The 17,566-nt window shown below is 48.8% G+C and overlaps 1 protein-coding gene across 1 annotated transcript; it reads right to left on the reverse strand.

The window, feature by feature from the left end:
- Nucleotides 1-4,503: 4,503 nt before the first annotated feature.
- Prrg3 (proline rich and Gla domain 3) lies at nucleotides 4,504-13,156 on the reverse strand. Its single transcript, XM_026403541.2, has 4 exons — nucleotides 13,083-13,156; nucleotides 10,188-10,226; nucleotides 9,002-9,162; nucleotides 4,504-8,586 (listed from the first exon to the last, which is right to left on the reverse strand). The coding sequence occupies exons 2-4, from the start codon at nucleotides 10,192-10,194 to the stop codon at nucleotides 8,059-8,061; spliced, it is 696 nt and encodes a 231-aa protein (XP_026259326.1). The 5' UTR covers nucleotides 10,195-10,226; nucleotides 13,083-13,156; the 3' UTR covers nucleotides 4,504-8,058.
- Nucleotides 13,157-17,566: the final 4,410 nt, after the last annotated feature.

Genomic DNA, 17,566 nt, shown 5'->3' on the forward strand with positions numbered 1-17,566 from the left:
TACAGCAGTTGCCTAGCATGTGTGAGGCACTGGGTTCAATTCTCAGAACCACATAAAATATAAAAATAAATAAAATAAAGGTATTGTGTCCATCTCCCACTAAAATATATATATATATATATATATATATATATATATATATATATATATATATGTGTTAAAATATAAAACAAGGATCCCCAACAGAGGAATCAACTGGAAAATTTAGTAATAATGCCATATCCATGGTCCCAAGCTGGTGGGGTATCTGGATTTTTATTTTAAACCATCAAATGTTCCTGTTGCTTACCAAAGTTTGAGCAAAATTGGTCTCACCAATCTATTTTGGTCTCCTCTTGCCACCACTTGTTATCTGGATGATTGCACTAACCTGAGCTACGTGACAGGTAGATGGGTGATTCCTGCACCCATTCTCCACATGACAAACCAGCAGACCTGACTATGTTCTCTAGCTCTTTAAAGGATCTGTCAGTGGCCTCCTATTATCACTAGGGTAAACATGGCAGTTCTGAGTATGGCTGAAAGGGTTACGCATAAGCTGCCTTCCCTCTACTTGGCCAATCTCATCTTATGCAGAACTTTCCCCTCATGCTGCTCTGGCTTCCCGTTTCCTCAACAAAATTATGGGCTCAGGCCTTTACACATGCTGTCCTTTTGCCTGATTTAGTTGTCTCCCATGCTCTTTGCCTGGCTGAGGTATGTGTATTCATCCTTCATTTGAGTTGGCCATGGCTTCCTGCAGTCAGCTTTCTCCAGAGGCCTCCATAACCAACCCCACTGGTCTTTCCCTATCACCAAGTTCAATGTGCACCATTAAGATGATTCGTTTCAGGCCTCTCTCCTCCCAGCTCTGTGTAGCTCCAGGTAGCTGGGATGCTACCACATACCTTTCTGGAGGCCCAAAGGCCCATCGTGTTAGTAAGGAAACAGAAGAATCTAGGGAGGCATGGAGGGGGATTTTGTGTAAGATGAGATTGACCAAGTAGAGAGAAGTCAGCCCATGCAGGGCACTTGTGGTGCTGCAGGCTGACAGACCCCTGTATCTCCTGTCAGTCCCAGGACCCTGAGGCATCAATACTGACTGGCCCACCCACTTGGGCTCCTGTGATTTAGTGCAACCACCCTGCTATGGAATGTTGCCCAGTCTCTAATTTTATAGCACACAAATTCTGGTGAAACTGAATCAATCATAGTTTGAGTTCTTCAGAAAAATTGTTGAAAGTCACTGTTATTAGAGCTGCTGGTCTTGTGATGATTCCCCAAAACAACATATTTTATCTATAAAAATAATCTGAGTGGTACAAACATTTTGTCTATTTTTTCTGGCACTGGGATGTCACAGCACCTTCCATAGAGGGACCCTGGGGAAACCATCCTGAAGCTTACTTCCACTCTCCCAACCCTACTGACCCTATGAGGACCTTTGACAATTGTCTCAGGTCCTTCCAGCTATGGTAGGGATGAAGCTTCTCTAGAGCCTGGTTTGAGACTGGCAAGGTGCCTGTCTTTGCCAGCATGTCAGTGAAGCCATTCTGTCCACCCCTATCAGTTTTGCACAGAGTGCATAAGATATACAAAGTTTGGGGGATATGACACTAAAACAGCCCCTGCCATAAATGGTGTTCTAGGTTGAATAATTGTGCTCCCCCCAAGAAATTATATGTTGAAGTCTAGTGTTTGGATCTATAATTTTTTTTTTGTACCTGGGATTGAACTCAGGCACTTGAACACTAGGACACTGAACCATATCCCTAGCCCAATTTTGTATTTTATTTAGACACAAGGTCTCACTAAGTTGCTTAATGCCTCACTTTTGCTGAAGCACTTCCCACTGTCCGTTCATTGCCCTCAAGCCCATTTGCTATGACAGTTTTGCCATAGGCAGAATGAGCAGAGAGGGAAAGGGTGAGAAGAGGGTCTTCACCTTTCCTAAGCCTACCCCTAAAGCAAAGGCTTTGCTTATCACCTCATTCCCTGTCTCTCTTCCCTACTATCACTTCATTAAGATCCTGACCCTGATTTGTCTTCACCCTCAAGATCTAAGCAATCAAAGTATATTGGTTCTGGAACCTGTGGCCTCATGGTATAGTGGTAGATAAGAAGGAGATGATCGGAATGCCTTGGTTGCTGTCCCAAGGGAGACTTTGGAAGCCAGGAGCCTCATTATCTATTAGCTTCCTTGCATGGGCTAGCCTGTAACCCTAAGTCACCACCTAGAACACTGGTATCTGGAAAAAGAGACCTAGATTTAAAATCCGCATTCACAATCTGACCCAATCTGTGTGCTGGGGTACAGTTGATGGGCCTTCATTTGACTTCTCATTATCTTCAGAAGGTTGGCTTCACTCAACTAAGCCAGTCTGAGATAAGAATGAAACCCAAGGTCTCCAGCTGCCATTTCTGGCATTTAGCCTCTACATACAATTGTCTATGTGGCCCCAGAATCCATTACCTTTGTTCTACTGCTGACAGGGTCTGCCCCATTAAAGGGCAGCTTGCTGTCATTGCTGGGAAGGCTGGGGATGTGGCAGAGTGCTTGATTAACATGTATGTGACCCTGGGTTTGATCCTCAGCACCAAAAATACTGTCTCCAATAATTTCCAATACTGGGGGTTGGCACAACCCCATGGCTTTAGCTTGCTACACACCAATGGCTGGCAGTCTTTGAGGCAAGACCAGATTCCTTTCATATGGATGCTGAGATATCATTGCCCTCTGAGTTGTCTCTGACCCTTGCCATCCTCAGAACTCAGGAACCACCAGGGAAAAGCCTAAGTATTGTGTCCCATACACAAAGGACAAAGGAAGACTCCTTCCCACCCCTCCTCCAGCATCTTTCTAGCAAGGGACAACTCTGTTAGTAAACAATGACAAAGTAACAAGGAAGTTGTCAATCAAGATCTGTGACAGATCTTACTAACTTCATCCCAGGGGCGATGGGGAAGATCATTGGACAAAACATGGGGACAAGGTATGGGACCTGGAGCACCTTTGCTTCCTTCTCCTAAACTGTTTTCTGCTATGTCATCATCTACAATCTATCTTTTGGAAAACCACACTTGCCTGCCAGCCATCCATACTCTATGGAAGTTTGGAAGTCATCAGGGATACAAGATGGACCAGGAGAAGATGCAAGTGGATGTTGTTTGCTCTTTATTTTTATTCTTTATCTTCTTGTACAGAAAGAGACAAAAGTTAACAGCAAAGCTCGACAATCATAAAAAGCAAGAAAGCGAGAGCAATAGAGGTCAGAAGCAAGTTTGTTCGTTGCCCCCAGGATCTAATAAAATCCTGACATATTACTGAATACACAGATTTCCCAGCTGACATAGGTCAACACATGAATATGAGCACAATTTAAAGTGGTACCAAAATTAATCCATTTCACAGTAATCATTTCTATAAGCTCAGTTGCACATACCAGGGTTTCCACTGTCACAAATTCACAATTACAGAGTGAAATAGCAGGTGTGTTGAGGCCTGGGAAAGTGGCATCTGTGAAAGGAGACAGATTGGGAGGCAAAAGCAGCTAGGGTACTGGTCCCATTCTGGGTATCTGTGTTAATGCTTGGCTGGGGGCAGGAGAAGGGCAGGCACTGTTCAGCGGTCAGATAGCAGTACAGTGAAACAACTGTTGAGCGTTGAGCCCAAGGGGGTGTGCTGTTTGGATATCTTTGTGAGAGAAATTCCTGCTAGAGAGAGAGAGAGACTCACCGCCCACAGCCTGTGAAAGGAAAAGCTCCCGAAGTTTAAATATTTGGGGGCAATTGATGGGAGCAGCCAGTCTGCAAGCACAACATCTGCTTTACAGAATACTTAGAAAGACATATACTTGTGTTTAAAATTGCAGTCAAGTTCACAAACTATGTTATTCAGAGGATAAATACAAGAGTGGAGTGAAAGGCTGAAATTTCCCACAATGGAGAGAGAACAAGGGATCACCCTGCACAGAAGGAACCTTACAGACGAGAAATGCTGAACCCCAAAGCTGAAGGCACGGTGAAGGGATCCTTAATATCTTGAGCCTTTCCTTTGAAAAGGGGGCTCACTTTAAACTGGATTCCTCTTACACAGAAGACCCTGGAAATTGACCAACGGGAAGTATCTTTTAAATATTTTTATGTAGCAGGAATTGCAGCTATCGTGAATTATCTCAAATTGTAATTTTCTCTAAGTTCTGAATTATAGTGGGCTTCAAATTAATGGGCTTTTACAGTAGCTGCAAGCAGTCTGATTACAGTACTTTTAAATTAGCTAATTATACTGATTAGTATTAGTAGACTTCAGTGGGGGAGTGTGTGCTTGTTTCTGAATCAGAGAAGCCCTGAAATGGAGCTTCATCCCTTGTCAAGCTGAAAAGCAGTTCAGCCTTGACCGTGAGTGGACACACAGGAGCCAGAGCATATACATTGTTCTAGAAAGAGCCTTGGTGATTCAGAGAGCCTCTCTCCATCATCTTGCTCTCACTTGGACAAAAGAACAATCTAGAGGCAGTGCTTTTTTTTTTTTTTTCTCATGGGATACAAGTTGGTTGTCAAAAAAATCTACTTTGGCTGGGGGCTGGGAATCTCCATGCACTTGGAGAAGGGAAGCATCTGGCTCCAACTACTTAACAAAAAGACACTTTCCTGTCCTGAATTCTGAATTCCTCCAATGGGCTACCAAAAAAAAAAAAGACAATGTCCATCAAATCAGGCACATTCCTGTTTTCCAAAGCACCCTAAAGATTTCACACTAATGGCAGTGGGATTGGCAAGTAGAAAGGAGGCCTTGGCCTCCTGGGTCCAACTGCTCAGCACTGCGTCTCCCTCAGCCAGGGCACAACGCAGCTGTGCAGGGGATGTGCACGCGCCAGGCACCTGTGCACCCCACTCTTTCTCTTGTGCTTTCATTTTGAAAACCCAAGGTGATGGGCAATGGGGAAGGGACAGGATTGCAATTCTTGTTTTAAAAAGTGTTATAAAGTTTTTGGTTGAAAATGAGTGACAGTCATATTTCAAGGAACTTTTTAAAGCCTTTTCTTTTTTAATGAAAAATATCTAAGTAACTAGCCCCACCATTCCCAAAGTCAATTGTCACACATCTTTCCACACACACACGCACACACACACACACAAAATATCCAGGAGTACTGAGAATTCCTTCAGCTTCTGATGCCCACAGAACAGAGCCAAGGCAGGCGCACCATGCCAAAAGAGTGTAAGTGGGGGACCCACAGAGTGAAACGCCTTCATCTTCTTCCAAAGCCTTTTGTTGGGGGACAAAAAGTGATGACTTTGGGTGGGGGCTCCAACAGTTAATCTCAGTTTTCCTCACTCAGGGCCCTGTCAAGGCTGCCCAGCCCTAGGAGGGGACATTCCTTCTTTCAGACCGGATCCCTCCTGGTACAAATATAGCCGCACACCGGCTATTGTTTCAGATAAGCAATGAGAAAAGGCAACGTGCATACGTGTATACACACACACACTCATACACAAGTCCAAAAACAACAAAAATGTGGCTACTGAAGTGTTAGCATTGTATCAAATCAACATTCATACAAAGACAATTTGAAAAGATATGTACAGGGCATTCGTAAAAGCCAAGTGTGCACCGCAAGGAGTTCTACCCACTGTGCATACTCTACAGTCTTTTTTCTTCTACTATATGCTGCAAAAACCATCCCAGAGGCTTTGGCACAACCCCACCTGGAAAAACTCTGTGAAGCACCTGAACCAGAGACCACAGGCTTTAAAGAATTGCCTCTGGCTCTCCCTGCGGTCTGTCCTCAGCCCAAGGAACACCTGCTGCCCTCCACAGGCCAGTCTCCAGGCTTCTGCTTCCTACTCTCTCTGTTGGCCACCACTCAGTCTCAAGATACTGGGCTCAACAGATGCCATGGGCAGTGGGCATTCCTTGGCATAATCCCTCTGGCTCTGGTGAGCGGAGCCTATGCCTGGTTCTCTGCTACCTGGTAGGGGGAAGGGAGACACATTGGGCTAGGTCTCTTTTCACATACTCCCAGGTCACTCTTGGGCACCTGCTTGAGAAAATCCTGGGAAAACTGGGGCTGGCCCCAGACTTTCTGGATTTCTCCAGGTCCTCCAACATGGCTGAATGGAATTGGCCCCAGTTTCCATCATTGAAAAAGTAAGGGACCTTTCAGGCCAAAAGTCCCTTCATGAGGAAGGGCAGGAGTGCAATGCTAGTGGTGCAGGGAAGGGAAAGAGGAAGGTAGGCAAGTGGGAATGCCACCTGGTCAGCATCTCTGGCATTAGAGAACACTGAGGAGAGGGCAGAGGATACAAAAAGGGTCATCTGGCTAGAGATTCCTCAGGTTGAGACTCAACATCAGAGGCAGAAAGGCCCTCAGAAAATCTTACATATTTCTAGAAGAATCCCCCTAAGGGCAAGCCTCACTGGCTCGATGGTGCTTCAAGCATTAGCTTAGTCAACCTCCTGAGGCTGTGAGGAAGAAGGAAGGATGGGAAAACAAACCCACAGGATCACATTAGCCAAGCTGTCAGCCTCCTGACTTTGACCATGTCCTGGGACTTTCCCCAGGACTGAATGGGGCCTCCAGAAATCATCTGTGGCCCCAAGGCAAGGCTGTATGCAGGGAATGAGTCCCGGGATGTCTGCCTTGGAGAGCTGTTTAGACAAGGAAGCTTGTTATCAGTGGGCTTTAAATTGCTGCAGTTGCCAATAGACCCTTGCTCTGCACTCTTTTGGGCCCCAAAAAATTTGCTACATTTTTTAAAGCACCACAGAGGAAAAATGATTTGGCACTGCAGCCAGGAGGATGGTGAGGAGGTGGAGAGAGATATCAACAATGCCTTTTGCACGGTTACTGGCACAGTTACAAAGCAGGTCACCTTGCCCAGTTGCTGCCCAAAGCCTCACCATAAATGGACCAGCACCTAGCCATGGCAGAGCAAACCCTGGATGGGCCTTCAACCCCAGGTCATGGGCTCCCACACAAATAAATTTTGAAAAAGACACACTTTGGGATCTTCTCCTCAGGTGGGCACCATCATTAAGGAGAAATTATCAATCTGAAGTTCAAGTTCAATGCATCTATTCACAAAAAGGGAAGTATCCTAAAATTTCAAAGCCAGAGAGCTCCATGCTGAGGAGGCCAATCTCATGGGTTTAATTGTCCTGTGGATTAATCAACCACACCAGGAGAAGACTTCAGCTAGGGGACCCAGCCTGCAGCCCAGTCCTTTAGGAGGGCATGAACTCTACAGGCAGGGTCAGGAGCATCAGTTTTCCCCAGGACAAAGTGCTTCTGGGCTGCAAGTGGGCTCAGGCCTATGGGTAGTGGTTTTAACAGAGCTGGTATACAGGTCTGGGGAGATCAAGCACACCAGAAAGGGTGGCACAGTTCTTGTGGGACCCTTGGTCAATCTGCAGGGAGTAGCTCTGCTACCCAGCCCCCTGCCCTGCATCCTTCACACAGACCTGGTCAGGAGGGTGGGGGTGGAGTCACAGAACTGTGCAACTGATTTCCCTAGGCCTCATAAGAATGGCCTGGGTGCTATTGTTTGGTTCGTTATTCATCTTTGTTATTACATGTTTTGTAATTACATGATTTGTTTTGTTGTTGCTAAATCCTTGTCCCATCCTTACAACGTAAGAGAGGACAGAAAGCACAGAACTGTTGAGGAAGACTGGTGCTGTGGGGCTGGCTTCTCTCCCTCACCTCTGGGCCCATACACAGGTCTCCAGCCAGCCCCACAGCTCCAGCCACAATCAACACAATGGACTGATTCCTTTGGCATTAAGAGAAGCCAGTCCCTGATGGGAGGACAGGACAGTGGGGGTTTGGGAGGTTTGGGAAGAGCTGGGCTCTCAGGTGTGTAGCTCTTCCCAGGGGGCTTTGCCTCATGTGTGTTCCTGACCCCCATCCTCCCCACCTGTCTCTGACAACTGACTTCCTAAAAATCCACGGTTAGGGAATTATTTGGCAACAAGGAGGCTAAGGCTGTTTTGTGGTGGCACAGTCTTTCAAAAGTTGAAAAGAAAACAGGAGGCCTCAGAAAGAGGCTTTCACACAGGCCAGAACAAGTGACCTACTACTTGTCTGCACCAGGGCTGGCAGCCACTATCTCCTCATATTTTGGGGGTGGATCACTGTAAGAGACACTGGCCTCCTCACTGCTGCCCTCCTGGGGTGCGGTCACCTCCTCGTAGGAGGGAGGAGGAGTGGCACTGGACAGCCTGGAGAGAGAGAGCTCAGGGAGGTAGAGAGTGCTCTCAAGCCGGACTGTGGCTCTGCCCCCTCGGCCAGACCCCAGCACCACCTGTTGGGTGCTCCCAGCCTCACGGTGACCAGAGGACTCTCCCTGGCTATGCACAGTGCCGCGATACACCATGACCCGGGGGAGGCTGTGCCCGGTGCGACTGGCTAGGTACCGGTTCTGAGCATAGGAGGGGTGATGACGAGTTGCTTTCTGCAGCTGGCACCTCCAGATGATGAACAAAGCGATGACAATCAGCAACGCTACTCCTAGAAGGGGCACAACCACATACATGGCATCCGAACTCTGGGAGGGGTCTCGGACTGAGTAGACAGCATTGGGGTACCCCTTCCAGAACTCCATCTGCAAAAGAAGAAGGGCTACTCACAATTGGGAAAGGTGGATGTAAGGAGATGCTCACCAAGTGCTCATGCTCCACATAGACCCCAGTGGCCTTCAGCAAGCCTCAGCCTAGGCTGGGCAGGACCTAGGGCTCTTTCCCACCATTCCTCTTCTGACTGCCCTGGAAGATCCATCAGAGAGAGGCTGTAGAATGGGCCAAGCACAAAAGACAACGCTGCCATGGGAGAAGGCCCTCCCCAAATCAGGCAATGGAACTGGAAGGGCATTTGATCTGTTCCTCTCTGACCCCAGTGGATATGCTAATCTAGGGTGGCTTTTGTTCCTTGCTTCTGACCCAGCCCAGGTATTCAGGTCTGTTATTGTTGTTCCTGAGTCTACTTTTACCCCCAGAACCCAGCCCCAAGGTAGTACATGCCGTTTTCTCTTTGTTCTCAAACACCTCCTTGACTTCCTCATAGCTGCAGATCTCTTCCATGCACTCTCGCTCAATGGTGCCCTGGCGCAGCTCCTCCAGGAACTCGTTGGCACGAGGGAACCGTTTCAGGACAGAATGTGCATTCTTGGCCTCCAGAAACACTGAGGAGAGAGTGGTACTGAGGACTGCAATGGGTGTACCCAGGCTAGCTTGGGGACAGAGGCACAATTAGGGTGGGAAACAAGGCAAAACCAGCAACCACATGCCAGGCTTCCTCCACCCAGAGGGTGGGTTGCTCTTTGCAAAAGGGGTAAAAGGGATGACTGTCTACAATGCCATGCTATTCCTATCTAGACTCCAAGGGTCCTGGCAGGGTTCAAGCCCCTGTTAATACAGAGAAAAATGAGAACCAACAGAAAGAGCAGTTTATGGTGCATGGGAGCAAGAAAGAATGCAAGTTCTGAGTTCTGTAGCCATCCATGAATAAATAAACAGGATCTGCATTTACATCTTTGACACTGATGCTGGTGGGACTCATACTGGTAATCACACAGGATTCCACCAGGAAGGCATCCATTTGCCTGAGCTGGCTGCCTGTGCCATCAGGTCACCTGGCATGAGTAGTTTTACTTGGGACATTCTAGTACAAAGCCAGGCTGAGGAGATTAATGCATATGAACCTGAGAGTACATCCTGGAATGGAGGCTTGGGGTCTACATGGAGAGTCTAAGCATTAGTAGATCTGGCACATACCCTTCCTGAAAAACTGCTATTAAGTGGTAACCATATATATTCCAAAAGAACAAACCCAGCTACAAATTGGATGACTGGCATGAAATGAGCTATGTATCTCCAAAGCTGAAGTTTTGGAGGATGAAATAAGAGGTAACATTTGCTCCTGGTGTTCACCCAGAGATGGGACACCTCTTAGTTTCCCCTTCTCTAGGCCTCATGGCCTGTCACATTAGTGTGTACAAAGGCCTGGTAAGTGCACATCTCCAAGTAACACATGCTCCAGAAATCAGCCTCAGGGTGAAGAGAAGCTGCTGCTCAGCCAATTGGACAAGAGCCACAGGGCCACCTAGGGAGAGGAAAGCTGAGAAGGACTTGAAAAATGAACATGTTCTTCTCCCATGAGTCCCTAGGCAGGGCTGAAACCCATTCTGCTGGGTCAGGAGAAACTCACCTGCCATGATGCTCCCTCAGGCTTCAGTGGCTCACTCGCCTGGCAAGAGAGAAAAACAGAGTTGTGGTGAAATCACACCTTCATATCTTTGGGGAACCCCCTCCCTGCCCTGGAATGGGACACCCCACACTGACCTGGTCAAAAGATCAAAGCAGCACATCATGAGGTGCAGCACCCTCCATGCCCTCCACTCATACCTCCCGTTGTTCTCATTCTCCCTCAGGCTCTTCTCCAGAGCTTCCCAGGGACCCAACAGCCCAAAGCAAACCTTTCAGCTATTTCCCCCAGCAACAAATAAGGGTTGACCTTTTTCTTTAAAAAGGAAAACTCCTACAAGCTAAAGCTCTTTCCTTCCTCACCCCCTCAATGAATCTTTGTGCCTTCACACTGGAAAGGACCTCAGAGACAGATAAGGAAATGAAGCCCAGAGAAAAGGGGGAGGGGGAGATTGGGCAAGGTTAAGCAAATGAACAACAACAGAGACAGGACCTGAATTCAGGTCCCAGATGCCTTTAATGATAAGCACATTCCTTGAAAACCAAACTTAAGACAACAACAACCATCTCCAATGTCCTACAGTAACCATCTGCAGACACCTGTTCTGCATGGTCAGATCCCCCACCTACAACACAGTCATATTCTTACAATCCCAAAACAAGATAACCTGCTCGGTTCATTTTCACCATTCAGGGAGGCAAGATAACTGGGCTGTTCTGGAAGCAGGCATCTCTCAGTCTCTTTGTGTTAAAGTCCACTGAAGCAGAGTACCAAGAAATGGATTTAAACAATCAAAACTGAGACAAAGGGCTGCAATAGAGCTCAGGGACAGAGCACTTGCTTAGCATGTGCAAGGTCCTGTGTTGCATCCTCAACACACACATGTGCATGCAAACACACCCACACCCACACACACACACACACACAAACACCCCTGAGATACTAACTAGAAGAGTTGCCTCTAACATGAACTAGCATCTCACAGCCTCCTCTCATTTTCTCCTAAGGAGTTATCTGGCCAATATGTAAACCATGGGCACAGTGTACCACTCTCCTGCCCTCCTTGCAACACACATTCCCATGCACTCATCCACCATATTCTGGAGCACTGGACAGGCCATCCACATCTGGGAGCAATCATCCCCACTGTTCCCCTCCCCAAGCAGAAGCTCATGTTTTATGACTAACGGGATGCAAGACATGTGAGCTGTGTAAACCATTATGCTACCCTTTTTGCCTAGGCTGCCAGGAAGTTCAGTGTTAACACTAATAGTCCAGCACATGCGTCCTGGGGCCCCAGCTGTTAGGCACATATGCTTCTCTCCTACAAGTTGGTGTGGTTTTCTATTTATGTTTCCAGAATCCTATTGTACATTTACACTGTGGCTTCTAATCCTCTTGGCAAACAGGTAGGACAGAAAGCATGGATAAATTCACAATGAAAGGAAAAACAACAAATCTAACATCCATCTGTGGTATCACCATGTCAAGGGGCTTTCTCTATTGAATCTTGCAACAATCTCACCAAAGACTCTTGACATATGAATGTGAATTTGCCAAAACATGGGCCTACCATTTTGTGACAGTTGTCACTTAATGTTTATAATGGTAAAGATGGGACATTATCTCAAAATTCTGCCTTCATTATGGATATCCAAAGCCCATGTCTTGAGGTGTGGGGCTATCAAGCCTGACAGCAAGGTCTTTTGGTTGAAGGAAAATGGAACCGTTGTGTCAGTGTTTGAAAAGAATGAGCAAAGGCTTCACTAATAAGGGAAGAAAGAAAAATATGCTTCATTGCTTACGGAAGGGAACTGCGATGTTTTTAATTTTTTTTACATGGAAAAATTACATAATAGCATACATACAGCCAGCTACCTTTTGTCCCAAACACATAGACTTTGGTGCATGCACACCCACACATATCACAGACCCAAGTGTAGGTCATTCTGGCACCTGCAGAAGTCATTAGTTCATTTCTAAGCTTCAAAGGAGCCAAGATCTCCCCAAAACAGCTCACATGGCATTGCCCACTGCATTAGCAATTCTGTAGCCACCATCACTGCTGCTGCTGCCTGCCATGAGGCCTCCTCCCCCTCCCTCCCCAAAATTTAGCGCCTGCTTCTTCCCCTATAAATACACCATCAATAGGCAGTTACTATGGCAACAGTGAAGAAGCGCGAGGGCTCCACGACAGAGAATGCTGCTGCAGTCACGCATGTATATGTCCCTCCTGCCCCTGGTGGATACTGTAAAGCTGATTGTAGGCTGAAGGAATTTTTAACCCACTCCCCACAGGAACACAGCTGAATCCTGACAGCCTGGAAAGGAAGGAAGGCACGGAGCTGGCCACCACAAAGACCCTTCTTAACCCCATCCCAGGCCAAAGCCTGTGAATCACAGCGCTCTGGGACACACAGCTCCTAAAGTCCCTCACATGGGGCCTGGTGGCCACCAGAGCACCTGGTGTCCAAAGACATGGCCTCAAACCACTTCTCCAAATCTTAGCCCTATTGATTTCCACCACTCAGAACTGATCGGCAGGAAAGGGTTCTGTGATTTCCAAATCTCATGACTCATCGACCCACCCAGTGACACGGCAACTCCCAAATTATACTCAAACTCAAACTCTGGGGCCCCCGTGTCCCCTAGCACTCATGCCATCCGTGAAAGTGCCTGTCCTCGCCCACCTTTGCCCGACACCAACACCTTGGCCAATAACTACTGCTTCTGGCCCAGCAACACTCTTCTCCCGGGTCTGCTCGAGACCTCAAACGCCTTGGCCGACAGGGCCTCCAGATCCTCCCCCCTCCCCAACAGTGCCCCATGCCCAGCTCAGTGGCCCTGGACACGGAACCGTGCCCTCGGGGATGGGGCACCCAACCCAAACGGCCTCACCGTTCTCCGGGCCCAGGAGGCGGCCGCCCTGTTTGCGCACGCAGCCCGCCACCTCGCTGCTGCGCCTCTTCCAGCAGGGCCCCTGTCCCCGCCCACCTGCTCCCCGTCGGCCAAGCCCCCCAGCCCAGCCCAGCCCTCTCCTCCCTCTGTCCCTCCCAGCCCCGCTGCCCTCCCGCCGCCCCAGGCGCCCGTAGCCCTCCCGGCCAGGGCCAAAGTGCGCCTGGAGCCCCGCCCCTCGCAGCCAGGCACCCAGGCCCTGCCCATTACCTCAATACCCCCCTGCCTGCCCTGATCTCCTCTGGGGTCTCCGCCGCTGCCCGCCCCCCACACCCCGCCGTGCCAGGTCTGCCCTCGCGCCCCGATCCTCGCGCGCCACCCTCGAACGCCACGACCGCTGTGCCCCGAACGCCAGGCCGCGATCGTCGCGCTGCACAGCGCACCAGGCCGCCAGGCCAGGAGAGGAAGGAGGGGTGGGGGCGACCAGAGCGGGGCCGAGGGTTTAGGGCGGGAGGGCCGGCAAGCTGGGCCAGAGGGGCGGCGGCGCGCACCGATCACCGCGCGCCCGCGCCCCACTCCGCCGGCGCCGCCCCTGCCCCCGCCCGTGCCGCCGGGGGGCGGGGCCTGGCCAATGGGCCTGGGGCTCTCTGAGGACCCTCAGACACTTCACTGGACAAGTTGTGACCCAGGGCGTGGGCCCTCGGAAGACCTAGTGAAGCTGCGGGCTCTGGCGGCCGCACCCAAGGCCCGCGAGCCAGGCGTCCCTGAGCAGCCCAACCCCCTCCTGTCCCCCACCCGTGCTCACCTGCCATTCTGGCTGGCCTAGCTCTGGGTGCCCGCCCAGAAGTGAAAGGCTAGTGCCAGCAGCCCGGCCCGCTTTGCTGGGATTCCACTGAGCCCACAGAAGAAAGGCTAAGTCGAGGCCAGGTTTGGCCAGTGACTAAGTGACCTTGGCTTCCTCACTTACCCACCACCACACCCTGACCCTGGACAACAGGTTTCTCTGCAGTAAAATCTGAGAAATGGGGAGAATCCGGCTGCCTCCCTCTCAAGAATGAAGCTAGATGAAGGAAAAAACCTTAAGGTGCCAAAAGGGGAGAGTAAGGAATTTTCTGGGCCAGCAAGGAGCACCAGGTTGGGGAGGGGGCTCCACAGGCTGCCCTGTGGGAGGTTCAGCAAGATAGGACAGGACACTAGTAGCATAGGGATGACACTAGTCCAGGAAAAAGAGCAGGACAAGATGGTTAGGAGGGACCTAAAGATCTGGGTGGTAAAACCTTTGCAGTGGGTGGGTCCCGTTGTGCCCTGCTAGGTATGGGACTCTTTTTTGTTCTTTGCACCTCTGAAGTGGAGACCAGCAATGGAGTTGTCAAATGGGAATGAGTCTGAGACACTCATGAAACTATTCCCGCCCAGATCCCAGGCAGAGAAATAGCAACTGCCTTGCCAGGTGAAGGGGAGAGGAAGGCCTCCATCACTGCAGGGCCTCCTCCTCTCCAGCTCTCAGGGCTTGCTTAAAGCTACCTTGGCCAGATCTGGCTCCCCCACTGCTCCTGAACCTACCTTTCTCTCTTCCCTCTTCCACTGCATTGGCACTTTTGTCTCTACTCCAGCCCCCTATTCTGAATCCTTCCCTGGCTTGGTTCCTGTTCCTAGGCTGCAAGAGTCTTCCTTGCCAAAGACAGACCTGTGAGCCTTCCTCCATTGAAGGCCAGGAAAGCCATGTCCCTGGGGCCTACAAGGCAGGTTCTGCAGAGATAAACAAGATCAACTGAGGATGCGAATGTATATATTCTCAAAGGACTGGATATAGAAACCCTGTTTCAAGGAGAGAGCTGGGCCATGGTTGTTGGTAGAAACAAATGTGAGCTCTTTGGGAACTAATCTGAGCCTCATAGGCCACCAACACATTCCCATCCCGATCTTAACCACAGACCCATGTACAAGTGACTGTTGTAAAGGTATTGCTTCCAGTGTGCACTCACAGCTGTATAGATCCTGCTCTCCCCCCAGCACTGCACTTGAGCTTCTGGCTCTAATAACACCAGCCTATTTCTAGTTCCTTGTCTGCTTTGAATGCCTTTCCTCCCACAGTCGGTCTGGGGCACTTGCATTCATTCTTCCCACACAGTGCAGATGACATCTGTGCTATGAGGTCTTGTAAGGTCCCACCCAAGTTGACCATTCCATTCTCAGCACTGTGTGCAGTGAAGATAAATGTGGGGGCTTTTCTGTGCATCAAGGGAGTGGAAGGACAAAAAGCAATAACTGCGGGTTGGGCTGCCTGCTGCACCCCTTGGCAGGACTGCATATTGGCTCTGTGATCTTTAGCAAATGACTTTGGCTCTCTGCATCTCAGTTTCCTTATTTGCCACATGGGAATAATGCTATTAGTACCAGCCTCAAAAGTTTGTTAAGAGGGTAAATGAAATAATCACTTAGATGGCGTATGCCTGGTGTTTATATGTGAGTGGAAAACATGTCAGCTTTGTCTCATTCAGCCACATTCTGTTCATTAGGTGGCTTGTTAAAGTTGTGCATTTGTCTCCTCTCTCTTAGGAACAGGGACCTTGTGTCTTCCTATGTCCCTAACATACAGCACAAAGCCTTCTCCACACCTTGTAGGGCTGAGGCAGGAGGTGCTGGGCTGAAGTGATGAGTGCCACTGAATGTCAGCCTTCAACTCACTACCATGATGTTGTCCCTAACACTAAGGGTAGCTTTGGCCCTTGCTTCCTCCCTGTGGAGAACCTGAGTCTTGGGGTATCAACACTGTCCAGGTATTCTGACTTCCTTGAAGGACTTTCTTGCTTCCCTTACAATGGCTCCAAAAATTCCTAGAAAATGGCAAGGCAGGGTGGGAGTCCTCCCTCCCTCTCTCCCTTTGCATGATTTTAGATGTTGCTCTGAATAGTATCCCCTTGAACCATAGGGAAAGGACTTAGCCATTGGCTCCATAGCATGGGCCAGGAAATGTTCAGTTTGGTGCCTTCAAGGTGTTTTCCTTTGCCAGCCAAAGTGCATTGCTTGAGCCCCCCTTAGTCTGCTGGCATATGTCAGATCCTTACTGCTATGGTTTAGACATGAGTTATCCCCTGAAAGTTCATGTGAGACAATTCAGGAATGTTCAGAGGTGACATGATTAGATTATTAGAGTTGTGGGCTGATTGGTGGCTTAATTCACTTGAATGGATTAGCCTAGTGGTAACTCTAGGTAGGGTGTGGATGCAGGAGGTAGGTTACCTGAAGCCTGTATTTGGGTCAATATTTTGTCATTGGAAAGGGGAGCTCCCTTTGCTTCCTGGTTGTCATGTCCTGAGCTGCCTCCCTCCCCCACGTCCTTTCACCATGATGTTCTGCCTCACCTCAGGCCCACAGCTATGGATTCAGCCAGTTGTGGACTGAACCTCTGAAACTGAGAGCCAAAATCAACTTTTTTTTTTCCCTCCAAGTTGTTCTTGTCAGGTCTTTTGGTCACAGTGAGGAAAAGCTGCCTAGAACACATTCACTATATAAAGACTAGAGAGCTACACTGCTCTTCCTGGAACCCTTTACTCCCTATGCTCACCTCCATCACACCTGTGCCCTTCTTTGCCCTTCTCTTGCCCTGCATCACTGATCTCTTCAAACATAGCTTAGAACATCTAAATCATCTAAATCATGTGTTGGAATTGTACGAAGACACAGCTCTGAAAGAGTTTAGAGTGACTGCTAATTTTTTAAAAGGCAAAACACAGATGTTAATTCAGCAAAAATTCTCAAGAGAGTACAAGAGGACAGACTTTCAACCCTGAATTTGATCTAGCATCTAACTTGTCTCTATTTCTGATTCATATTCCATTCAGTAGAGCTGGCTTCCTGGGTGTGTGACCAGCATTGATAGGCAGAACTGTGTGCTTAGAAGGGCTCTCCCCACTTGGTTTGGTGCTCTGCTGTCATCATCTTCAAATTCTTAATGTTTGTTGAACAAAAGGTCTTCATTTTCATTTGTGTCAGCCCTACAAAGTTATGTAGGTGATGGTACCCATTGATGACATTCTTGCTGTCCCTGATTCTTTTCCAGGGGATAAGGTTGGCCATCACCCACCACTTCTCCGACTCCTTCCCTCCTTATCTCTGCAAGCCTTGGTCAGTTCCTCCTTTCCTCATCCCTCAACTCCACCAAGTCCATCACCTTCCTCCACTTTGCCTCTCTACTACCCCATCTTTACACCTTATCCTCTGCTTGAGATGAGTGCCCTCTTACAGCCTCATTCACTCCCAGATTTTCACTCTTCCTAATACTCATCCATTCTATAATTGAACACTTCTCTGCACTCTACAGCCCCTAGCTTCTTATGTCCTTACCAAGCCTCACTTCATCCTTTATCCATCTTTAACCCATAAGAGACTCACTCTGTGTCTGCCCACTGATCAGACAATTAATCAGGCTATGAGCTGAATTATATCCCCCTCTCCAAATTCATATATTGACATCCTAATCCCCA

Source organism: Urocitellus parryii, chromosome X (genome assembly GCF_045843805.1).
Source record: "Urocitellus parryii isolate mUroPar1 chromosome X, mUroPar1.hap1, whole genome shotgun sequence".
In the NCBI taxonomy this organism is placed as follows: Eukaryota; Metazoa; Chordata; class Mammalia; order Rodentia; family Sciuridae; genus Urocitellus; species Urocitellus parryii.